The sequence below is a fragment of the Xiphophorus hellerii genome, chromosome 14 (genome assembly GCF_003331165.1).
Source record: "Xiphophorus hellerii strain 12219 chromosome 14, Xiphophorus_hellerii-4.1, whole genome shotgun sequence".
Classification (NCBI taxonomy): Eukaryota; Metazoa; Chordata; class Actinopteri; order Cyprinodontiformes; family Poeciliidae; genus Xiphophorus; species Xiphophorus hellerii.
In genome coordinates, this window is record NC_045685.1 from 16,581,914 (window position 1) to 16,609,210 (window position 27,297).

At 37.5% G+C, this 27,297-nt stretch overlaps 1 protein-coding gene across 5 annotated transcripts in view; it reads right to left on the bottom strand.

The window, feature by feature from the left end:
- Positions 1-27,297, bottom strand: part of kcnip4a (potassium voltage-gated channel interacting protein 4a) — a 147,045-nt gene that overhangs the window by 95,481 nt on the left and 24,267 nt on the right. Inside the window, exon 1 of one of the 5 annotated variants that reach the window (XM_032583036.1) lies at positions 11,241-11,857. The exons of the other annotated variants lie outside the window; for them this stretch is intronic. Coding sequence (XP_032438927.1) covers positions 11,241-11,325 — 85 coding nt within the window. The 5' untranslated portion in view covers positions 11,326-11,857. Of the gene's footprint in view, positions 1-11,240; positions 11,858-27,297 lie in introns of those variants that run through there. 5 annotated transcript variants of the gene reach the window in all.

Below are 27,297 nucleotides of genomic sequence, written 5' to 3' on the forward strand. Positions count from 1 at the left end.
GAGGAGGGCTTAATAAAATTTTAAAAAAAACATGCTAATTTATTTGTAAAGCTTTGAGAAACATTTAGGATTTTCCTTACACTTAAAATATGGACTACTTTGTGCTGGTTTGTCAACTGAAACCCCAGTAAATTTCATTGAAGATTGCAACTATTACTAAACATAATATATTTCAAATGGTATGAATACCTGTGTAAGGGAGCCTTAACCTGCATTTTGCAGATTCTTGTAAAATAAAGTCTTGGCCTTAAACATCATTTCCTGGCTACAGCTTCAGTCACTGTGTCAAAGCAGCAGTGTGGCATAGCGTAAATGTCAAAAAGTCTCATATGAGGAAACAACAGCCTGTCATTTATATCCACCTCTTGTCCATCTCTTCATTCCAGATGTTTATCCAACCGTTTGACATTTTTTCACAAAGCCCCTCCTTTTCTTTTAAGGAAGATTGATCTTTTAGAAATTTTCAATCTGCAACCAATCACCGAGAACATGGAAACCATTTTCAGAGGAGTCATTTTCATCCACGGATCCAAGCAGTGCCCGAGGAAAATAAAATATGAAAGAAGAAGAAAAAAATACAGGAACCAGAGTTCTTGTTGGACTGCAGCAAGAAAAGTGTTTCAATAAAACATTTGATGTTCAATATCATTTTCAACAAATATTTCTGAACTTTATTAAAACTACCAAGAATGTGCAGCATCTATGCATGACTAAATTAATATAAACTGGTGAAACTCGCTGAATATTTACAATAACTAACAGCTCATGGTGCAAAAAGGATGTTCTCATGGAAATACGATTGACAGTAGGGTACACTGAGCACACACAGACCTGAAAATGATTGCATGAGAACGAGAACAGTATTGAGCAGTGGACTAAGAATGAGAGTGCAAACTGCAATAATAAACTAAGAAGCAATCCAGTTTTATTTACATTTTTCAGTTAAATTAAGGCCATATTTCAGTCCTCTGTCCTTTTATACAAGTAATTACAACAGGAGCTTGTGATCTAGCTGATTGGTGTTGGTTGTGATTGGTATAATCATAGGTTTCAACAAAAATATTCATGCAACTCATCCAGTCTAGCAAATAAGGAACTACATCTCGTATTACATGTAGAGCTGCAAAAGATATAAACCACCCCAATTATTTTTTTAAATTTCCTTTCTAGGAGCTACTCTTCATTTTAGAATGTATTGCATTCCTAATCAGGAAATGTTCAGACTTTGAGGAGTTTCAGACTTTAGTAGTTTTTGTATACCCCCCAATGCATTGACCACTGAACAGTGGATTGAGCCAAAAGTGAAACCCAACTAATTAACTCTTTTTAGAGGGCAGAGTCCAAAGAAAACCTGATATATTTAAAACTGCTTTCGTTTTAACATCGTTCTATACCCTTTTCTTTGTTCTCTGCTGTCAGAGTAGTGTAACTTCTCCCATTTAGGCTACAGATCTAAACTAACCAGTAGGAGCTATGCTTTATATTCTTTTGAGCAGCTCAAAGTGAAAGAGATGAAAAAGAAAACAACTAGGAAATTGAAGAAAATTACTGGCTAGCTCAGTGATGTGACATGGTTGAAGTTTTCTTAAATGCAACTTTAAACTAACTGGCTTGAACAGAGCAGATACTTGGTGTACTGATTAATGAATGAATTAATAAAAGGTGCAATATGTATTGATTCAAGTATTTTTTTAAAGTAAATGTATGTAAACAAGGTTGGTTAAAGGTTAAAACCTCAAATTTTATCCTGAAATCAGTCAAGAGTGATTTCTTTGAACACCAGAGCTCACATCTCAACAGATGAACACCCGACTAAAAATAACCCCGCCATTCCTTCCACTCAAAGGGACTCTCGTTTACAAACATTAGAGCAAATGGGAAAACTGATTATGTGCCCCGGCCAGGGATGAATCAAATGGGCAGTGAAAAAAAAGATAAGAGAGAGACAACCCCACAGGCTGGGGATGAATGCAAATCCAGGCAAAAGTGCAGAAATGCCACCAAGGGTATCTGAAGGATCGCTGGAAGCTGCGGCGGCGACATGGAGCCAATTGATACAAGTGCAAACAAACACGACTCCTGTGGCTGAGTACCTGTGCAGCCACAACCCCCTCATTCATTTCAATAAGATCAGCTTGACAGCACAGTGGGCTCGGAGCACAACCATGAGAAAAAAAAAAAACAAAACAAAAAAATAAGATATGAGAAAAACCCAGCCAAATCAAAACAAGATGGCAGATTTGGAGAACGAAGAGAAGGGCATTCATTTCAGCAACTGCTGTTAATGTATGAGATTGTACTGTACACAAATTTCCTGAGAGGAGTCCCTGGACGTGTAAAACTGTAATCACCTTTTTCAATTTTGATGGTGACACTTAAGTGACAAGCTAATCATTAGCTAATTGCTTCTGGTAATTAATAAGGTTTATAATTAGAGGGCTGCTGAAGGACGCAAACTTCTGCAATAGAAGAGTTTGACTGCGGCAGAGAAAATAGTGTTAGATGGGCAATTAAGTGGATGATTTATTTTCTTTTCTTCTATTACTGTTTGATACAGCACAAGAACAAATGTATTTAAGCCAGCATGACAACCAGTGGTTCAGACAAAGCAACCACCGTGTGGAAGTTTGGTTTCTAAGCAAAATCAGTAGCAAGTTTCAATAAAATCTGCGATGCAGCCGAGTGGAGGAGAGCTAAAGAATCTGTGCACCTCTGGTTTGGAAGCAGAAACCAGAAACCAGGGAGGCTGAAACAGAGACAGCGAACGAACCTGTGAAGAGGCCGATTCAGTTACACATATCACAGTCATCATTCTGCGGCCGACAAAGGCGGTCAAGCTGGAAAAGGGAGTCATGGTGAAAGGTTAAGGGGAGAAGCTAAAACAATTCTGTTTCCAGTTGACACCGATACTGTCCTTTTTTCCATTTTGCAAGAGACTCAATAGCTGTACTTTGATGTCGCAGATTGGCACCTGAAATCTTTATTTTCTCTGCAGCTCCTCCAGAGTTGACTTCTCTGATTAATGCTATCCTTGCCTTCAATAGCTAGATTAAATGAACAGCTTTTCTTACTATGTTTAAGATCATGCTATGTTCTTTCCATTTTTCATCTACCAAGAAGTTCTCTGGTAGATGTTCAAAGTTTGGAATATTGTTCTCCTTTGTTCTTTTGTCTCTATTTACCAATTAGGTGACTTCTGAATGGGACTGGTTGCACTAGATTTTTATTCAGGGATAATAATCCAGAGGGAAAAGGTGGGGGAAAAAAATAAAAAATAAATTCAAGCCTAACTTTCCATGTGTGTTCTAATCGATTCACATAAAAAACAAACACTCTAAAGGTTGTGGTTGTACCATGACAGAATGCAAAAATGCTACTTTTGCAAGGCACTATATTTGATTTATTTGGGGATAGTTTCAGAGTCACGGGTTTACTTAAAACATATTGCATTCCAAGTTAGCTGAATGTGCACCAGCAGGAGCACAAACATTTAACTTCTGATCTTAATATACTTAGATTGGGGTATATTAAAGGAAGTGAGGAAGATCTGATCTTGGTACACTGAACTAGAAAGGAAATGTTACGCAACACAGATTACCATCTGCTGCAGTTTTGCTTATCCAAGCAAGAGAAGAGAAAAGTTCAGGTATCACACAGAGATGCACTGGTTTATTACACGGCATTAAAAGCGATTTTTACTTTAAAATCATTTTAATCAAAGGTCTTAAGGTTCCATGAAATAATTTATGTATATGGATTTCGAAGAATGGCTCAAATTAAATCGCTGAGTACAATGCCTTACTGCTGACTGAATGAATCAATATTCACAGACTCTGTACTAAAAGAACAATCTACCTATAAACCACTGGCCATAAATGCTGTGTGCGGCATAAAACCGCACTGCTTATAACGTCCAGAAAGAAGGTATTGTTTGGCAGACTTGATTGCCAACCTTAGCTGCCTCCAGGTATCAAATATTCAGTGTTTGGCTGGGGATTGTGGGCTTTGAACGTGCTGTCCTCATGGGACAGGTGGAACATGAACTGCTAATAGCTATCAGGAAACCAAAGAGAGGGAAACAAAGACGGGCTCTAGCGTCATTGTGCACACACAGACGCTCACAAGTGCTGGCTGAGGAGTAAGTGAATGCTTTTTTTATATAGCGGTATACTGGATGAGTAACTTAACATGTCATGGCACTAAAAGCACAAGACTACTTTCTCATAGGAGACTGAGATATTTTACAATTTCTTAATATGACAAAGTTCAGTTTCTAAGATTTACCAAACAAAATTGAAAACATAGTTGGCCTTTCAACAACATTTTTCAAAGACTTTGAACACAAACCGTCAAGAATATAAGAAAACTTCCTGCTGTGAATTGTTAATGAGGATAATCCCACATTTAAGAAGCTGATAAAAGTTAAAGTGGAAAGCCATTTTTCTTTGGCAAGTTGCTTCTTGGTGTTCCTGGATTAAAACATTTAAAAACTTGTATTTGCAATTGAACAAGAAACAGAATTGGAAACCCAATTTTAGAGCTGAAAATTAAAGCTTGAGGTTTCTCTAGCTACCTTTGGCAGCCATTTGGAGATGCCTTAGCGCCTGCTCATACAATGCACCATCTAGTCACAGCCTTGGAGCTTCAGTTCCCAGCTGAGCTCCTGTCCAGCAGAGAGGACTGCTCCAGGGTCTCCTTCCCTCTGGAGCGTGCTCAGAAAACCTCCAAAGGAAATTGCCCTGGAGGAATCTTGAGCACCTGCCCAAACAATCTTAGAAGACTCCTTTTAATGTGAAGGAGCATAGGCCCTCTTTCTAGGGCATTTTTATCTGAGCTCATAAGCCAAGTGATTATACCAGTGCTTACAGAAGCATGGTAGCATTTGCACCAATGTTTTTACGTTTCAAATTCAGCCTATATACCTCAAGGTGATGAAGTTGGACAGCACTGTTGCCTTGAAGCAAAGTGGTCATAAATTGAACTCTTGGCCAATCCATGAGTTTTCAGAAGGCCTGAAATTTTTCAGGCCTTCTGCATGAAATTTGTATGTTCTCCCTGCACATAGATGGGCTCTCTCTAGGTACTCTGGCTTCCTAAAACAGTCTAAAAACATGACTATTAGGTAAATTGGTGTCTCTAAGCCCACAACCCCTCTGAAAACCTGCATGGTCAAGTGGGTAAAGATGATCCATAGACACTTTTTGCCATCTGCACTTTAAACCTGCTTTACTTGGGGCAATTTTGTGCATGGAAGCATTGCACATTTTTCAGTGTTGCTTTTTGTTGGCTTTAAGAGAACATCAGATTTGTAAGAGACACATGGTTACTGATGGAAATATTTGTGCAACTGACCATTTTCTGAAGCATTATCAAGACACTAATTTATACGTTGCTGATGTACAACCTCTTTTCTCTTAGGAAATTATTTATGCAGATACTTCGAGCTCTGTCTTTGCACATAAGGAACATCAAGCAGCTGAGCTGTCAATTAACTCACGGACAAATGGATTTTAGAAAAATAACAAGAAGCAGTATGTGGAAACGAAATCCAATTGAGCTGACTTGGCAATAAAGCATCTTGAGAAAAAGCAGTGTGAAAAAGTTGCTTAGGATTTACTGCGGGCCATTGCACCCAATATGCAGGCATTTGAATGCTAAACATTGTAATAGTCCAACATTGTTTAATTATGAAGAACACAGCCAACAAATGATTCAGCTGCAGTGAACACCAAACAAAGACAAGTTGAACGAAACAGGATCAATGAAGGCTTTAAAGGCTTAGCAAAGCTTAGTTAGTGCAGCAACAACAAACCTTCACTAGTTTTTATTTTAAAAACGAGTAATGGGATACATTTAGGAGAGCAAGTCCTGTTATCTAAAATATTTTGCCTGTACATGTGTGTAAGCTGGTCCTGATGAGAGGAGAAGAATGATGCATTGCAGATGTTTAGGCATTTGACAGCTAGGCTCCTGGGGGAGGAAGCAAAGTGTAAAGAGGTGGTGAAAGACTTAAAGAAAAGAATCCTATTAACCCAGAGTAAATGCCATACTTAGTAGTGAAAAAATGTTTAAAAGCAACGCATTGAACAACCAAAAGGTATTGATTGAATCACAAACTGACGCTGAAAAGGGTCTTAAGATAGCCAAGCTTTAGGAGATCGACATGATCTTGATGGATGCCCGCAGCTCTAACTGCTCATATATCACAGTGGCCATGCTGCAGATGTTGGAGATGATGAAAATTTGTCTTGGTGTGTGCAGCCAATCACTTTCTGCTTTTCAAAAGGGCTGAAAATGTGCTGACACTGCTGTTTGGATTTATAACCTGGAAACATGCGCATCTGTAATTTGCTTCCCCACTCCTCAACATTCAAAAACTTCAAGGTCCGCCTGTGCTGCAGCACTGGGATGAATACCAATGATTTCCTAATGTAGTCTTTATTAATCGGCTTTTCTGTAAATCTGTTTTCATCATTAAGTGATTTCCTGTGCTCAGTGAAGATATCTGGCGAATTCTTCCTATTGATTTTATATCCTATTGATTTTATACCAGGATGATGACTGTGCACACAAGAATAACAATGACAGGAGCAAACATTTAACACACACGTTGTTCATATGTGTTTAAGTACAAGGAGGAGACATGGTGGCACAAATGTGATAGACAAACTAAATCTGGTCTTGAATGTGTGTCTACTGGGTTTGAACACTAATTGATCAATGAAAGTAATAGGGATGTTCTAGGACAGTGAACACTGTAATTAATCCCCCCGTCCAGTCTGGTAACCTACTTCATCTATTATTCTTGTCCATTGGTCACCCAGATACAACCATTCCTGCTTCACTCTGATCAAACTCCATTTATATTAATCTGCAACTTATAATGGGTAAAAAAAAAAGATGTTTTATAGATAAATGAAACTACCCTATTGAAGACCATAAAGTAAATGAGAGGTGCTGGGTTTGAACATTTCCCCACAGAAATGTTATTCTAAAGCACCTTTACATACATCAGAATCATATTGGACTCTATACTATATACTTGAATTTGACTACAGTATAGTATTAAAATAAGATTAATTATATTTTTTGGTTGCCCTAAAAACCAAATGGCAACCGTTGGTTAGCCCAGTAAATAGGGCCCTTTATTTACTGTAAATAAGGGGCCCTAGTATTTTTTGAGTCAGAAGTGGCTAAATGACGCCACATTAGTCCTGAATGTTCCCAAAAAACCCTCTGGGCATGAGGCATCCAGTCTACTGTAACACCACAACTTAAATTAAATATTTATATTATGTTTGGATATTAATTGGAACCAGTTATCTTGTAAAGTACATTGAAATAAAATTAGTTTTAATTTGGTGCTATATAAACTGAATCTAAGTAAGAGAGATTCAACATTTATTAAAAATGTTTAGTCAAAAATGTAAATATGCAGCAAAATAGATCAGAATCTTCGAATTATGGGCACAGGGATGGTACACGGGTAAACCCATATACAAATGTATTAGCCTGTGAAGGACCTCTCACGGGTTCGAGTCCCGACCCATTGACCTTTGCTGCATGTCTTCCCCCTCTCTCTCATAACCTGTTTTTCTGTCTGATCACAGTGAAAAAACCTTAAAGAATATAAGAATAAAGAATTTTTGATTAGTAGAGGTTTTGTTTTCTTCACATAGAAAACCTAGGATGGATGTAAATTCATAATCAAGTCAATAAGCAGATTCTGCAGCGGGAACTCATATCAGTGTTTGCTTTCTTTTTCAGCAACCAGGGGTGCGTTCATGTTAAGCACATAACTCTAGTATCTCTCCCCTCCTACAGATGGGTTGTGAAAATCTCATTCTCACTCCTGCCCGATTCATGAGAAATATTTAAAAGTGTCTCAGTTATTTTTATTAAATCTGAATGTCCCACTTCTACTTGGTTAGCCACAAGCAACTGAGCAGCACAAGCACATATGAATTCAGGTTTTTGATCCAAAGTTATAATATAGAAGAGAAATCCATTTTATGTCAAATCCAGCTTTAATCTACATCAAATCATTTTAAATAAGATTCTGCAGTCCTTTAAAGTTTGGTACTTTGGGACACAATCAACTCTGACGGATATTTGATTGTTTTAGAGAAATACAATCCCCCAGAAGAAAGTATATTTTTCTGACTCATGCCTTGAACAGCGTTAGTCCTAGGGGAAATGTTGTCCAGTCTCATATATTACAGGATCAATAATTAATATCTAATGAAATTTCCAAGAAAGCACAGAAGAAGGACAAACTAATTTCACATTTCACAACAGGAGGTTTGAAATTATCCATATAAATTAGTGCAGAACACAAAAATTATTTTATCTGTTGGGACTTTCAATATGACTCAAAATGACTTGCTGATATCCATGAAAACAAGCTATGAGGAATATGTAGTGAACAATTTATTTTGAGCCTTGCTACATTAATATGATCAGAGACCTTGTATTCATTTTGTCAGACTGTCCACTTGTGGGAACTTATTTTATCCTCTGCTATTCCTCCCCATCTCTGAGGTCAAAGAGACTTAAGAAAATAGGTCACAGTTGAGTTCAAAAAACCTGACTCACTTTAGATTAGTTCTGCAATCAAAACAATGTTGATGGAGGAGGCAGCCTTAGATAAAAATCTTTTAAATCTCTGCATCTAAAATAATCAAAACCACATCTTAATTTGGTTCAATTTATTTAGAGCTAAAACTACAACAAATGTACTCTCCAACATCTTTACAGACAGGTACAATTCATATACATGATGCAATTGAGAAGAGATGCAACAAGACATTTACCAGATTGTGTTAAAAACACTCTTCAGTGTAGAAGATGTTGCTGTGTGATAAGTTAATCTATTTGCAGTATCAGGAAAACATTTAAAAATGACAAGAAGTACAAAAACAGTTATACAATGTTTAAAATAAATCTATTTTACACAGAAGCATGTTGGGGCGTTTCACTGAAACTGACACAACGGAGAGTTACTGGATTCTGGTCATTTTGTTCCAGACTTTTTGGAAAGACAAAAAGCTGTGTGTCACAAAATATTGATATGCAATCTTTAGACAAGTTCTGAAGATAGCAATGTGAACATTTTAGAGCAAAGTGGTTCTGCTTTAAAATATGTGTTATGTTACATAGGCAGCCTGAAAATTAAGGGATGGACCTACATTCTCTACATGGACTATAAATACAGACTAATCTCGTAATGCTAACCATGTTAAATGTGCAAATATAAAGCCCTAACCCTAAACACACTTTTAAAAGTGTCAATTTAAAACGATATTGTCTTTTTTTAAATAGAAACACAATGTTTCACAGTGATAAGGAGAGACAAGGCTACACCAGAATGACTAGAAATAAATATTTTGAAAATACGAGTTGGATAAAAGTGACAGGTCAAAGTAAATAACATTCCAGAGGATGGAAATTTGGCCATAAAACTCTGATCACATCTTTGTAATACTGTCCAAAGTCAACTTGAATAAAAAAAGACATTTAAATGGCAAGAGAAAGGCCACATATGTAGCCTCTCACAAACACAAAATTCCACAATAAGAAGCAGCAAAAAAATCACTTTTTGCATGTTCAGTATAAGCATAAATGGTTGCTGCAAACTTAATGTATAATGTTCAATAACTAATAAGAACTGTAGCTCAGTAGATGTTAACCCTTATTCTTTATTGAAACCAATCTACCTATAATCCTCCATAATCCAAGGTTTATTTTTAAAGCTGTTGATTCACTACATGTCTTATTAGAAAACTCCCAATGTCTCTTACAGTTTGCTGCATCAGACCAACACACATTTTATGATTGGGAACTTTCTCCTCAGGGATGGGCTTAAAATGATTGTTTATATCAGTTTCCTATTTCATACCAGATATATTCAATTGTGTCTTAACCCAGAGCAGATGAATAAATTATCCAACTTGATCCGCTGCTGCTCTCTGATAAAGGGCAGGCTGATAATCACTGATAATCACCTTTACCTTTATTCCAGTGAAACGGAAACAATGATTACAGCCCAGCTGAAACACACTCCAGCATTAGCCAAGAATTTGTATCCTCCTCTACATCCACTTAGTGTTTATTATTTTGGAGTAATTTTTTTATTCCAACTCTGGATTCATACGCAACATCCCTCACACTGTTTTTTTCCAAGTAAAGAAAACATTACAAAACTGGAACCTCTTCTGCTGTCCGCTTAACTAAAGAAAACTTGCTCATGCTGGGTTCATTTCCTACACAAAGAAGAAGTAAAAAGGATCAAGTCTTTAAGGTTGTAGAATAACTTGTCTCCAGATGAATGTGGCTTTGTTACATAATTATTTAAACTTTTTATAGCCTGAAGGAATAATTGGGTAAAGATATCTGATTTTACAAAAGTGATATATTCCTTGGATAATTTAAATATAAACCAAACTGGCTTTCTTGAGTTTTGTGTTTCATATCTAATACATTATGCTTCTGGAAGGTTTGTAATTATGTAAAATATGTTTAGCAATGTATGTAATGAATCTGAAGGTTTAATTAAAAGAATAACAAACTTTGAGAGGTGGAACTATATTTATACAGGTAAAAATATGTTGACTCATCTATTTTGCCAGAATTTTTCTCTGTATTAATCATCTTATGCATGTTCTTATCCAGGTGACAGTTTTAGATTGTGGTGTTTGGTGTTGATTTTGCATTTTACATTAGCATTAGTACTTATGTTATATTCATCTTCTCATGCAGGATGTCAACTATACTGTCACAGTTGTGGGGATCAAACTATTCAACACAACACTGCTCTGCACTGGAGCAGTAATTGATTCTGACTCCTATTTTCTAATGTTAATTGTCTAACTTGCTCAAGTTTTAATAATTAAGGAGAAAACAACTTTTTATTCTTATTACATTTTTCTCATTTTGTACTGAACTTTTAACATGATACAATGCATTAACAATTTACAAAAAAGTGAAAACTTTTACGTCTGCGGATATCTTGAAATGCTAATACCCTGATTACTGTAAATGAGATGTGCAGTATGTTTCATGATATGTCTAGATTTAGAAGTCTTCCACAATACATCCTGAGTCATAAATCCAACTCTGGACATCCTCAAAGTTCACAAGCAGGCTTTGCAGGCACTCATATTTTAAATCTCGTTCAAGACTGATGAACTTGGACAAAACCTCAGCAGATCTAATTAAAAAATGGCAACACAAAGTCTTACCGGTGTTGAGCGTGCCTGTGATAAGTCTGAACAGGTACTGTGCGAATTTGAAGATCTCACGCTTGCACCGTTTCCTGCAGCTCATCTTTGCTCCTAGAGGAAGGGGGATGTTTGAAGGGGCCAGCACAAAACCAGAACTCAGCCGTCAAGTTAAAAGGAGAGAATTATCCAGGGAAGACTAGTTGCCACAAAAGGGCAAGTGTCCACTTCTATCCTCCAGACTTCTGGCTGTGTCAGTGTGGCCCCTGAGTCCGCCTGCAGCTGGAGAGATGCTCATCAGTGAGTGGAGGGCAGCGGGTGGTGGGGGCTAGGGTGTAAAGGTGTCCGAGTTCAGCTCCACGGTATGCCTGGCTGATCAACACCGTGAAGCAGTGTGGTCTTTTGTCAGGTCATTAATGTTTGCTTTTCCAGCTCTCTACCCGTCAGAAGATAAAAAGAAGATTCTCTGTTTTCTTTTCCTCCAAAACTCTCACCTCCTCTTCACACTTTTCCCCTGCTCAAACAAGAAACTATCCTGTTGGCTTTACAACACAGTGGGTCTCTCCCTTGCCGTCTCTCACATACAAATACACACACCCACACTTGATCTCGTAGTGAGCCTGCTGCTCGCTCTACTCAACACCATCTGTGGATGTTTTACCCTCGCTGACGGTTGCCATGGAGGTGTGGCCTGATTGGCTCAAGCTGAAGAGGAGGAGGAGGAGAAGGGAGAGATAGAAGGTACGCCAGGAGACGGAGAGAAATAAAGGAGAATTAAGGGGAAAGTGTCCACTTCAATGAATCAGCACTGACAGTACATTATAGCCCTGTTGTGTGATGTGTAACTGGACATTTTTTTCAATGGGTGACAGTAATGGACAATTGTACCATCGCAGCAGGGACTATAGTGACACTCAAAAGATGAGAAACTGTGTCCATAAATTTAAAAGCCAGGAGATGGAGAGAACGAAGCAGCGAGGTTTTAGAGCCCCTGCCTTCCAACATCAAGGTCAGCAAATAATGACTGACAGGCCACACCTAACATCTGTGATGGCGCTAGGAAGAGCCAAGAGCAACATCATCACCACTAATTAGTCTACACTGTACCTCAGTTGTGCTCATCCATCAATGCCAACCTCTCCCAGCTGAAATGATGGTCATTAAGTGAAGTCCTTAAGTGTTGGTGAAGTGAAACTATTGCAGAAACAAAGCGTGAAACATCATCTCGGTATCACCTGACCACACTGAAGATTCCCATGGTTCTTACAACAACTGAAAAAGTTAGGTAAATATAAAAAAACCTACAAAATGGAAAAATATTTATTTTTCCTGATTTTTTATTTTCTGAAAAGTTAAATCCAATCATTCAATCATCAGTCCTTCCATCCAAGCTTTTGTCCAGAATCCATCCAATCGTCAATGCGTGGTTTCCCCATTATTCATCCACCCATTTGTCAGAGATTCATTCCATTATTCACTTATTTACCACCTATAATAATTGGTTTATTTACACTAAGAATAAGCTGAGGAAGGAGTGAACACTGATAATTTAAGTCCAAAAATGGATGGAAATTTGACATGTAAAATATGAAGGATCTCTTTACTTAGCTGTGAAATTTATTGAGCCCAAACATCTGGTAAAATGGGTCTAAGACTCAATGGGTCACCAGACAGAGGCATTGTTCTATTTTAGTGCAGAGACTCTGCAGATTCTGACCTTGGAGTTTTTCCAAGGTTTGTAACTGCACACATTTTACAGACCCAAAACGAGCAGCAAGGGATTTTCTCCATAGGCAGGAGTAAAAAAAAAAGTGAATGCGTGCTTGGAGAAAAATACACATTTCAAGAACTTGAAATAATGTATGAAACTTTTTTGCTGGGCCAGAGTGCCACAGGAAAGTAGTACAACGTCTCCACTGGGTGAATAATTTACGAGGTACCTGTGGCGAGATGAAGAGTTTTTGTGGTTGAACTTATTTTAATTGACATAAGGAAATGGCACTGATATGAAAAAAGATACATAATATATACATATATTTTTTCTAAAAGAGCCTCATCTTTCATTTGATTTTGTTTTGAAAGTCCATGAATTTTTAACTCTAAGTCCTCAATGCCATATTTCTGAAATCTAGTAAGAGGAGTTCCATCTTTTTTCCAGAAGATTCATTTCATAATCCAGAGAGTTTAGACAGTGATAATTAACAAGTGAAACTTTAAATTAGTATCTATAATCCAACAATGAACCAAATATTATAGAACTTTTCATTAGTCTGAACATAAAGTAATGTTAAGGTTTGAGAAGTTACGCAGCTTTTGTATTACTATGCCACCTCAGAAAGTAAATTAAACTTAAGTCAGCTTCTGGCTAAAAATGTACCATTGTTTAAGAAAGTTTAGGAATCCAAGTTTACCGTCTTTTAATCAACGTTGTTGTAATTCATTTTTCTTAGTAAGATTTAAGACAGTCAAGAGTTTTTCCTCCTGCCAGCCATTTATAGAATATGGATCTCTAAATCAATGTGTTTGTGATTTGTTTTATCTTCTTTTTATGTTTTCAATTGTTTGCTTCTTTATATGACCATTTAGTGTCAATTCCAACCCCTTACATGCTTACTGGTCTCCCTGTAAGTGTTTTATTGCAGAATTACACCATTTCTACCCAAGTATAAGCTGTTGTTTTGTCATGACCCTGATTAAGTCTGTGAACAAAAATGTATTCATCTCCTAAAGTTTGCTTCTCAGTATTTCATGTTTTCCAGTTTCACTTTGTAAGGAGTTAAATTGGAGAAAAAACAGAATATTCTGCTAAGTAACACGCAATACTTCAGAAGGAGCTAAACAATTAATAAAATTACAATATTTCTCTCAATTTCATTATCCCAAATACTGCAATTGCATAGTCGGACTGATTAAAATCCATATTTTCAACCATTTAAAAAGTTCAGCTTCCATGCAGTAAAACTTTGCTTCCGATAACTTATATTGCTTCTTGGATCAATTTTTACTGTCCTTTATACCCACAACTGCTGTAGATCACAGTGACTCAAAGCCTAGGGAGAGTGGTGAGGACTGAAAAGAGAGCCTACTGAGAAAAAGGTGGGGTAATTGTAATTAATATCATGCTGCAAAATCCAGCAACAATATTTAAATGCCCCACTTTCCTAACATAGTGGAGCTCTACTGCAAAAGTGTAATTATCATCATCATACATTTATTCTGGTATTCTGTGTCAAAACTAAATGCTAAATACTAAACTAAATTTTAAGTCATTCATTGCAAGACATCAGCTTGCATCTGATTTCAGCCCACCCACCTATTAGCCCCAGGGAAAATAAAAACCTAATTTTAATATCTGAGCAAGTCCATCACCTGTCACACAGTCCCCTAGACTCCATTTCTATCCGGGTTCCCATTAAACACACACATCCCCGGAGTCTCTAATGTCCACAGAGACGCTCTGCAGCAGCGACACTGAAGCATTTTCAGGTCAAACAATGAGAATAAAAAACACCAAATGTGTTCATGACAAATTGAGTTCAGTGAGGTTTGTCGCCTCACTATTTCTGAGCTGAACAGATGGCCTGGGGCGCTGCAGTGGCAAACACACACTCTGACCAAAACACAGCGTTCAGGTACACTATGTTGCTGACAAACACTCTACTTAAACTAGAAAGTGTGTTATTTTCCAAGTCTAAAGGTAACTAGGAGATCACTCTCAAGGCCTTCCCAGCCTCCTTGTTGGGTGGAAAGTGTTAAGTGTGGAACAAATCACAGTATTCCAAGCCCAAATATAGTCATAAAGAAAAACTCAGTGGGGATCCTCTTTGGATTAATAAGTAGGGTCGGAATAAAAAGTGACATCAAAGTTATGAAGCTGATAGATTTAAGTAGGTTCTAAAGGCAAAAACTGTAATTGTCTCATTTAGGTAAATAAGGAGCTTATGTTTAAAAATATTTGCTTACAGGAACTGGATCTGAGGAAAATCAAGTCAGCCAGACCATCTGGATGATCCCAACTCTAAATCACAATGGACCCACATTGCTAATTTAACGGATGAGAAATCTTCCTATTGATTCATGGGTAGTCCACAAACATTAACATTACAGTCAGTTAAAATCTGGGACTGGTTAAGGTTTGTTTCAATTTCAAACCTCGTATAAAAAAGGTTCCATCTCTGTGCATAAGACCCTGCTTTAATAAAATCTGTGATCCTGAGGACATTCAAAGTGCTTTTATTCTTTTTTATCTCTGAGGTATGATCACATATGCTGTGAGGCATTTAGATAAATGGACAGAAACCAAAGCCAGACCATAGCCTCCTCATGTTAAGAGAATTGATGTTCCTATGACACCATATGAAGTGGTGTGTATAAAGAAAACTCTGCAGTTCACAGGTTACAGTGTGCTTTGCAATTTGATCAAAAGAATCTGAATTGTTTTTCAGTGAAATTGAAAACTTAACTGCCCTCTAAACCATATCAGTATTAAAAAATAGCCTCATCTTCAGTTTTGCTGCATACGCAGCCTTCGGGGTTTTGCTCAAACATATCATCTTCAGTTTAAGATAACCACTTTAATTTCAGCTGTATAGACAGATACAGCTAGTGAACTGTATCTGATTGCTGACGTAACAGAACATAAAATCCGAAAAATGCCTTTAAGCGGTGTTTAACAACTCTCCTGATGGAATAAAGAGGAATGATGTTTCTTTTCCTGCAGAAAATTACCTAATGTAAAAGTTGTTTTGCATATCTAACATTAACTATACCAGTGTGTCTTTGCCGGTTCTTTGAAGCGAGATAAAAGAGGAGAATAAAATGATTACTTTAATTGTTCCACAACACTCAAAAATCAAATAATCTTTATGAAGCCCAAAAGAAACCTTTTATTTCCTGCAGACTTGCAAGACATGAGGCTTCAGCGTTGCACTCTGCAGCAGTGACTGAACGAACATAAAATAGGTGCCATTCAAGGAGAACTTGACAGATATATTGATCCACCTAGAAAACCCAAACTCCAGGTGCCCTGCGGTGGCAACCATGATTACCACAGAGGCTTTGTTTCTCCCACTATGTCATAGCAGCTTACCTTCCTGGAAAACACTGCAGTGAGTAGCTTGTCATGCGGCGCGTTACCTCAGCTCAAACCCACAGATGCTCGACCTTAAATTATTTTAATGGCAATAAAGAGGAAAACTGCTCATAAAATGGCTAAATGGCACACAATAGAAATTCAGAACTGGAAAGAAACAGGTACATTTAGGCAAAGTGGTCAGAAAACTGACCATAAGGAATGACATTGCAGTGAGTTAAACAGCAAATCTATCACCAAGTGGGACTTAATGAGCTTCGAAAACAGCTCCACCTGTTCACCAGGTTTGCCTGGCAATAGCGCAAAAAATGCTTCTGAGCCCTGATCTCCTCACTATCCACCTCTTCTCAATGCATTTTGTATCTTTGATATTAAATATGATTCTGAAATTTGCTAAGCAGTTATCGAGTTGGTCTTGGAAATAAGTCAATTGATAAGTAGGACACTGAAAAGAAACTATAAAAAGCTTAAGACCGATAGAAATGAAGTTTGGATTAAGATTATGAAAATAGTTTGAAGAACCTATTTTTTCAAACAGATATTCAGAGTAGACATCTTCCAGATTGAAGACGGAGGATAAAAAACATCGTATGTAAACAGAAATTTTACAAAACTGAAAATCTTTACTTCAGATTCCTAGACTACTGTAGATTTTTTTACACCATCTGTAAATAACATTTGCAAAACTACTAGATATGAAAAATGAAGACAATTCAAATTTTCTTCCACACATAAATGACAGAGGAAACCTCACAGAAAAGCTAAACTCAACCCTGCAGCAACAATAAGTGCAGGCTGTCACTGGACAGGCATCAAGCCTAAAGTCTTCCAGCTCCTAGACCTATCGCTCAACTCCAGATTGCTGAAAGAGGAAAATGTCTTCTGCAGCTCAGAAAAGCTGAGTTTTGATAAACAAAATGAACGCCAATATGCCAACAGCAGAAAATGGAAATCTGTGAAACAACCAGATGGCAAAGTGTTCACAGACAAACGTGTTCAAATCTTCATGCAAACTTTTAACTGTATCCCAGAAGAGATCAAGTGTTTCACAAATATCCTAAAATAACTTGTCAAAAAAAACAACATTTTGACCTTTTTGTGGTCTTAAGCTCCTAAACTCAGTACTTTGTGAAGGTTTCCCACAATAAAACCTAGTGTCATTTTCTGTGGCTTTTTCTCCAGGAGGGAAAGGGAAGCTGGTCTGAGTCAAATTGCAGATAGATGGAAATAAATACAGGAGGAATTCATCCTCTTTTCCCCGATACTACTAAATACAATCCAACCTTAAAAAGTCACCTAAATGGTAAAAGCATACCTCAACCTTTGGTATTCTGCTGCGTACACAAGGGCTGGAAATCTGCACTTTTACTTTTCTGTTTTATTTCAAAACAAATCATCAGACCTGTCTGCAGACAATTTTAGTACTAAAAGAGGAAAAATATGACTGGACAGAGTGGATATACTGTAGGCCCCCGGGGATTCATTCAGTTCCTAATAGAACAGTTAGGTCTGGGCTTCCTGCCCAGATGTGCTTACCGAGTACACATCATTTTAAAAATAAGGTGGTTATATGATGCATCATCACCAGACACACGATGACAGTAAAACAAGAAAAAATGATATCCTCCCAGCCCTGCACTGCACACACCTACACACGCACACACACGCACGCACACACACAAACAACTTAACCTCTGCGACATCAATGCAGTCAAACATTTAGAAACTATAATTCAACCACATCTCTGATTATACAACCGGAAAAATATTACATTAGATGAAAGGTTGTGAGGTGCTCTGACGTTTAAGTACACACGTCTTTAGCATTGATACTGCAGCACAAAACAGCTTCAATTTAATAGTCAATGATCCAAGCTGCAATGTATTGCAGCATGCAAGGCTTAACTCACTTTACACTCAGCATTTGGACTGTACAGACGAGAAAACACAGACAAATATAAAATCATCATTCCAAGCACAGCGAAAAAGGAACACAACTGATTCACTTTGTTAAAATGTGATTAGGGGAAAAAATGAGTCAATTTGTTTATGCATATTAAGAAGAAAGATGGGCTTCAGAATATAAACAGTCAAATAAAACCAGATTACTAGCTGCTGTATTTTGCTGCTTAACATCTTCAGGGGATTAATTTGAAGGCAACAATGACAAACCAGTACAGGTGGTAGACAGTATAAAAGTAAATCACCAATGATTCATGACAAATAATTGTTGCTCTTTACTGCATAAGACAAAACAGAACAATAAAAATTATTTAATTTGACTCAATATTTTTAATATAAGACAGACAGCATCTTCCATCATTATAGTTTTTTTCTTTAAATTTGAGAAGCCAAAGTAAAAAAAAAAAAAAAAGTTCTGTTTTTTTGTCTGAGTAATATTTTCAACTACAAAGCAAGCGCATAATTTATGAACGCGGGAGTCTCAGAATACATCCTCAGGGAGAGTGTCCTGCCACTTTTAAATACAAATGCCCGCAAAAATGGCCGCATGCTGAGGTGGTGATTCATCCATTTGATTCAGTTGCATTGGACCAGATATCCATCTACCAGCCACCGAGTACTGGAGTTTAAAACCCCTGCAGTAACGGATTGGAGGCCTGGGCATCTGAAACAGAAGGATCTGACACATTCTCAAAGCTTTTGCAGGGAAAGATGTGTGAATTAAATTGCATTACCAAGTAGCCTTTATCTCTGTGCTATGAAGCAGTTGAGTAACATATACATCTTGCTTTCCATGCATTTCAAGAAATGTTTACCTTATTTATCTTCATTTAAGCAAAAAGTTTGAAATGATCAAAGAGCAAGTCTTTCTGTGTGAAACATTTAGTCTCCTGAAAACTGGGAGAATAAAATACAAAGGAACACATAAAAAGAGTATGCCTCCAATTTGCTAGTCGGGATATGGATTTCACTGTAGGAACCATGTTATCCGTCTTTCCCTTTTATCCATGATGGGTTGCTCAGGTATGGTGGACTTAATATAATCCTCATTATTGATTTTGTCAACGAGAAACTGATGGAGCACAAACCTAATGCAAAAACTATGAAAGCATAACCATTAACATAAGGTCCACTGCAATCTTTATTAATCAGGCTGTAGGTGTGTAAAACATGAAGAACTGGCATTGAAGAATAAAGCACTGATAGTTTATCAAAACAAGAATAGATGTAAGAATTAAATGAATGGGTTTTCTTAAAGCCACTCCACTGGACAGTGACAATTTATTTAAAAAAGGCAGCTAACGTGAATAAATTCACCTCCAGGAAATTCTGAAGTCATTTACAAATGTTGAACACATCCATTTGTAGCTTTTCTTGTACAAAAGGTTAACAGTAGCAGTGAAAATGCAGAATGTTTCAGGAGATAAGAACCTGGTCGATATCTGAAGACAGTAATGAATTGCTTATGACATCAGCGTACTAATGTTAGCCTGACTGCTCTTTTCGGCATCCGTGAAAAGCTTATGACATGCCCCTTACTTTCCTATTAACTTTACAAAAACACTAACTGTATGTATTCTGCTTTAAGAATGATACATTATCATTATAAATGTATGACAGCTTAAAAATTGCTTTATACATGTGCTTGTAAAGATATTTACAGCGATCCGTCTTCATTGGCATTCAAGACCATTCTTTTAGACTTTAGTTTGCTTTTAAAAAGGTCATTATGGGAACCTAATGTAATCCCCTTCATTATAAATCTGCTGATGGGATACTCAGAACGGCACCTGAAACCTGAAATGCTATCTCCACTTCGTTCCAGTGAGAACACGCCGCTGTATATCTCTGTCATTACTACTCAGACTCACAGCAGACATTTTATCTACACTGTGATATCTTGCAGGGCTATTTGGGGAGATGAAGGCCCTTGAACGAGACGCAGATAACGGTGACTTGCTTTGTACTTTGTGTCCCCTCACACAGAGCTTAAAAAAAAGAAAAGGAGTCCGACTGGAAAACTCTTCCATTCAGAGAAATTTCAGCCCGGAACAGGATAAGACACCTCTTTAAAGATGAATGCTTTATTTCCTCCTGCTGGCATTTTGATTGGCTTTGAAATGGCAAACTTAACTTCCTGCTCTTTTCCAAGGGGCATTAGGTCTTATATTACTGGCTGCTGACAAAAGCTACTTTTTGCACTGCGAGGGTTAATGCCCAATTCACATTCACTGTTGGGATCACATTTTTCCATTACACACACTGTGAACTCAGCATACTAGCCAGTAGGGCTTGCAAGGGTTAGATGTGCAATATCAACCAGCAATTTTTCTTTTGTTGGGTACAAACCCTAAGGCTCTTAAAATGTGCAGAAACACTGAAATCACTTTCACCTTTGTCCCATTTCTTTTCATACTTTTCAAAATACTGGGCAGTCAAAATTAAACTCCTTTGGATTGTGCTTGAAGGCTTACTGAGGATACTTTCAAGATTCAACACTCTGCTATCCCTCCTTCTGTAAGCCTTACGCTCTTTATTATTCTACTAGCTACGTTTTAGGAGACCACAATTTAGGTAAGACTTGGCACCAACAAAGATTTCAAGCAGACAGAAAAATTGGCCCAAGTGTGGTAATAAATAAGTGTGTTGACTAGACTTGTATTGTCTAGTCAATACAAAGCTGCTTGTAGCTCTGTACCCCAAAACCCTCAGTGACCTGAGTGGGATGCAATGCCTCAGCAAAAAATAAGACTTGCGAACAGCAAGAGACGTTGTCATCAAACTGGAACTGATGTGGCGGCCGCTATCCCTAACTTTCTGTGAACAGTGTATGCAAATAAAAAAAGAAAGAAACCAATGACCACCCTTTGGTTAATGTCTGGCGTTGGATAATAACTCTTGCGAGTGTGAATGGTCATTACCACCCAAGATTTGCCTTTTACGGAATATCTCACCAATAACACAGAGACTCTCTTGAGATCCTTGTTTTGAAATAAACAGAAAAAAATTCCAAATTTACGGATCAGTTTGTTCTTTAACATCACAAAAGTTGATTTGTCAAAAGCATGGCCAGTGTGTGCTTTCACAGCATGTTGCAGAGCCTGCAGAAACAAAGACTTACAACTCATTGCATTCAGCAATGCAGAAAGAGAAACACGTTGCCTAATGATCCCCATGCAAGCTTTTCAAATCCGCTCAGTGCCTAAAATACAAAGAAAGTTGTTTGTACTACTAGCATGTTATCTCCAAAGCAACAGATCAGCTGGACTCTGGTGGATCATAATGTGCCTCTGCTCTGTGCACACTATGTACTTTATCGACATCTGCAGCCATTCATCGCTACATCACACAGTGATGTAGTAGGCATCTCCTGAGCACAGTAATAACTTCTATCCCCATTCTTTATCGGGGTAAAAAAACAAAGTGTAAAAAACAAAAACACATGGATCGCAGATTAAAAATTATCTCAAAATGACAATTAGAGGTCAAGTGTCTGAGTTTGCTTAAGGGATTTGATCAGGAAAAGTTGCTGGTGAATGATGACATCAAGTATGTAATACCAAATCCAAATATTAGTGTTCAACAGAACAGAAGCCCCACTCTAGAACAAAGTTTAGTTATCAAAATCTCTAGCACACAGGTGTAAAACTCCAGTCCTGGAGCGTCACTGCCCTGCGACTTTTAGATGTGCCTCTGCTGCACCACACCTGAATAGAATAATTAGGTCATTAGCAAGGCTCTGGAGAACTGATCTACACAAGGAGGAGGTAATTAAGAATTTCATTTCAGTGTTTTGTACCTGTGGCACATCTAAAAACTGGAGGACAGAGGCCCTTGAGGACTGGAGTTTGACACCCCTGCTCTAGCACAAACAATGCTGCAGAGGTTTTGAATGAACTGTTGAGGAAACCTAGCCACAGTAACACAGGGTGAAGTAACCAGATCACAAACCATCAGCCTTTCCTCTGTGAGGTGATCTTCTGTCAGTGTTACTTAGATTAGGTGTATAGCAAGAAGAGAAACCAAGGTGTGAATGAGAGATGACTGCATCTGCTACATTATTTACAAGTGAAGAGCACCTAGAACAATTCTCAAAACGTTACACCGGCTTTTCAGCATTCAAAAAAGTACTGCTGTACCAATCTTATATTTTACTTGGTGGGGTTTGTTTAATACTAAGGTAGTGCAAACAAAAAAATTTAAGAAAAACTTTTTAAAAAGTGAGAAAACTTGCAATAATTCATTGACGAACTAATAAACTTCAACCTCCTTTTCACAATCTCACTCATTCTGACTGCGCATGTTAACAGTGATCCTAAAACTGCCAGCACCTCATGTTTACAGAGCTGATGCCCACCACCTCTTTAGATTGGCAAACTAAAAAGAGAAACATTTGCAATTTCAAAGGACGTTCAGAGACACAATGGGGCGAAAAGGACACCAGGTAAATGCAAATGACATTTAAATTTAAGGGCTTTATGCTGCTGCTGCTGCTGCTGCTTTTATCTGAAATGAGGATGATGCATTAGGTTTGCCCTTCACTGACAGCATAATCAATTATGATGCATAGGAAAACAGCTTAATCTCAGTATTTTTATTTACAGCCCAGGAAAGTTCAAAAATGTTGCTGCGTGTGTGGAATTAAGTGAAAACATGTCCAAATATAGGATGTGAATAAAATCAAAGATTTTCTAGGGCACTGATCTTGATATTCTGGCCAAGGAAACTGATCAGGGAGGTTGAACTCAATTTCGCTTTTCTAGAAGAAAATACTTCTGTCCTTTAGGACTGAATTAACATGTTTTATATCTTCCTACTTTTAGGTAATGAAAAACAAATAATTTCATGGTTTTATAATGAAGTTTGTTATGTGACAGAACTGATTAAAAGTGAATTGGTCTTACTAAAACTCTCCAGAGCTTTGAATGTGGGGCAAAACAGAGGCTTTTTGTTATGAAATTGGTCGTATGTGGATGAACACCTGTAAAAGTACAACTTTACATGCACAGAATTCATATTGGTACAACAACCAGGAAAGTGCTGCATCCTGCTGCATAGAAAGGAAGAGATGTGTTGTCAGAGGTGTTTGTGTGTTTGTCAGCAAGATAGCACAGAAAAAAAAAAGCTTCAGCCCCGAACCACATTTCACAGCTGGGGGAAGGAGAGTGGAGGGGGAGCGTGCAGAGGTGGAGCAAGCAGAACCAATTACATTTTGGTTCAGATTCAGATCAGTCTCTAAAACTGGAAGACAAGGCACGGGCCTTGGTGAAGGACTGCATACTCCAAGCAGCTTTTGTTTATAGCGACATTTTCCTCCTTGTATGGCCTTTAACAACAGATTTCCTGCAAAGCTTGGAGTCGCTGAAGCACAGGATAGATTGGACATTAGGCTCGAGTGAGAACATTAATCCTGAAACTCTAAATCATTGATAAGAACTATTGTCTGCTGGAGCAAACTCACCAAGGCCACCTTTTGGATGGCTCTCTAATAATGTAGCAGACGCAGCCTCGAGCCTCGACGGAGAGGAGAAAAGAGAACAAAGCTGAAGGTTTACTGCTTCACAGCAACACCTCAATAGCCAACTCATCATTTTCTTATTTTTATTTGTGTTGCATGTCTCTTAACATTTTCTTAAGAAGTGTGGGAATAAAATACATTTCGTATTGACAAATTTCCTCTAAATGACCAAATGATCATCAACATATTCAGGATTTCATTCTTTTTTCTTTTGCAAAAAATCTTGAATATTTCACATATTTCAATTTTGGCAAAGGTCTTACAAAGGCTGAACAGCTAATGTTTTCTTTAAGCTTTTTAGTAGATCAGGCAATGTGGTAGCAACACTATGCTATGTTTACCTACTGGTGATGCAGGTACACTACACAGTAAATGATAAGGGATCAGCACCTCAAAATTCTTAAACTAAATGGTAAAATTGTATTTTGAAGACAAATGGATGTTTGACCAGTTTCATGCAGAAATCAAAACCAATATATGAATGGATACAATTAAGCTACTGCAATGGCCTCAATCCTAAAGGAAATTCACAGACTTGGCTTGACAGGACAGGTGCCAAGAAATCTGAAGGGCTCCAAGCTAAGTTGTAACAATAGACTATATTTCAGAAACATTTATTTCAGATGTAAAAACAGTAAAATTACTTCTGGTTGTTGAGTTTTTATAAATTTAAATAAAATGTGGATGTCATGTTGCCATAACAGTAATTTTTGCATGATTTTGAGTGATTAAAGAAATGAATAATTTCAAACTTTTGCACCCTGTTCTTGTTTATAAATCACATATTACTGGTTATTACATCCATATCTATGACACTTGTCACAGGAAACTTGCATGACAAAACTCAAACCTGGAATTTTTTTTACTAAAACATCAAATCTAACTATTCTCAAACATTTTAAAAATATTTAATCTTTGAGATAGGTCGACACTTGTGCATAGTTTCTTTAGATGTGTACATACACATCTGCTTTTTACTTCACAGACTAGTGTTCAGCCCCATCTGAGGTATAAATGTGTTCTTAATATTTACAGTAAGGGTGGTGAAACAACCTTGCTTAATAATCAAAGTCTGGAGGTCTCCAGGGAACAACTAGAATTTGGTGAATGGTCCCTTTTATAATTAACCAGCCCAGAGCAAAAGGAGCTACACACAGCGTTCTAATACAGAGAGAAAATTACTTTGCGCTGCAAGAGAAGAAAGGAGATATTTTTTCCCCCCATTTTGGAAAAAATAAAAGAATAAACAGCCTCGCATGAAGCAACTCTGTTTTCTTCATCCTTTATTGCTTTGAAGAACAAAAACACTTTCCACTGCAGCTTGAGGTTTGGGGGGTTTTTTCAATGAAATTATCAATAAGTGCGTGCCTGGAATAGTTAATTCATTAAAGAATGGACAAAAATCAGGATGTTATTTCATTAACTCCTTCAAACCCACAACAGTTGTTTACACTTTGTGATGGACCTGAAGTTAGAGATATTGTAGAACCAAAGAGAGTTAATTATATATTTTTTATTTAAAGTTTTAACAGATTTTTTTTTTCACCAAATGAAAAGAACCAAAATGCCACAGAGGACTGTGTTAGCATCTTGGAGCAAACAAGAAAATGTTTTTGTGCATGTTTTTCAAATCATCCTCCTCTCTTTTTGCAACCCTTGAGGAATAGTACACATGATAAAAATTACATTACACAGAAATAAGCAGCTGTGCAATCTAAGATTGCCTTTTATTTTTAATGGCATCACCCTTAAAAATACATAGAAAGCTCCTACAAACACAAATGAGAATTAATTTTTTAAGTCATTGCACTAACAAGTATTAGAAATAACTATTGGAAATGTTCTTTGAACAAGGGACTTATTGCGTTACTTTACTCATTGACATGATTGATGCAGGTTTGTTAGCTTCTTGCTTAGACTGTACTGTATTTGTTCCACCTACAGGTGTGGTGCAATGCAATGAACACAGCAACTGTGCCAAGAGCTGTACATGCAGTTTGGGAGTGATCACTGGCACGATGCCACTGTGACCAGTGCTGCTCTTTACTCTTATCTTCTGCCACCACTACAACAAACAATATCACCATTTATGTTCTAAAAAATGTTCAAAATTATAGGAGCGTCACAGCCCATAATATGTAAGGGAAGAGTGCATTCTTCGAGAAGTCTTCTAGGGAAGACCCTGCATTTTTCCTTACTTTCTGTGGAGAGTGATAAAATAGTAATTAGTATGAAAATATAAGCTACATGAGTTTTGATATTAGCAAAATTTTTAAACATACTGTTATTTTTAACATAGCAGTAGAGCAAAATAGTCAAACTACAGTTAATTAGCTACGCAAGTGTTTGGGAACATAAAAACAAAGAACAGGCCGATTAATTAGGTTTGCCATAGCAATACGTCTTGCTTGCAATAGTTTGATCTGCATAGTGTTAAACAGTAGAATTGCCTGAGTAAGTGTGAAGGAAGTAAACATTTCTGATTACATGACACGTCTGTAAAATGGTGGCCCGCAGCCTCTCTCTGCCAGATGTGGCCCTGTACCCATCTGTGGCTATTTATAGATAAACATGAGCCCAGAGGTGGGTGTAACAGACCGTAAATACTGTCTGCCGCACCTCTACCAAGAGGAACACTTTACTCCCAACAAATCAATTTGATCCTTTCTTGAAACATAAAGCTGACTCAACTTGTTTTCGTCCATCACTTTAACATGTGCAGCTAAGCAGCACTAGTGTTCAGCAGCTACTTTAGGCACAGTGAGCCATTTGCTCCAATAATGTATGCATGCTGTTAGGTATGTAGAGGGAATTTGTAGTGAGAGAGACTAATATCTGATTAAAGGGTAATATTGCAGCTTATTTACTTGCGGGCTACCATATTAGCGCTGAAGGAGAAATGGGTCAGACATTTCCTTATTTGTTTGATTATCTAATTTATAGCTGGAAGCCATGCAGCTGCTGTTCATACTATCTAGTCTCAAAAAAGAAAAAAGTAACCCTAAATTGGATTGCGGCTCCCAGTTAAAGTAAGACACACATCCCATCAACAAACTTTTAATTCACTATAGCCGCAACCAAAGTGTCTTCTTTGAACCCTTTTGTCACTTTAGGGCAAAACTGTAATTTCTCATCCAAGGGGCTATTTACTGAATGACTGCCTTCAAAATGAGAAAAATAAAATAACTTAGTTGCCGCCAAGGGAATGGTCAAATTACACCCGCCACCATGCAGTACAAATGATCATTAGTGCTATAATTACTGGGGGGGCCATCATGTTCGAAATTCATCTGTAGGAGTGTACTGCCAGTAACACTCTTAAGAACTAGAAGGAAATGCTTAGATATGTGGTGGGCTAATGTGCTACCAAACACGCATTTAGCTGTTATAACACCATGTCTTGTAAACAGCATTAGCAATTTCAGTTTCACTGTGATATGCAAAGGTTTTCATGTGTAACACAGCTATTCAATCAATGAAGAGACGTTTAGAGATTTAACTCCTGA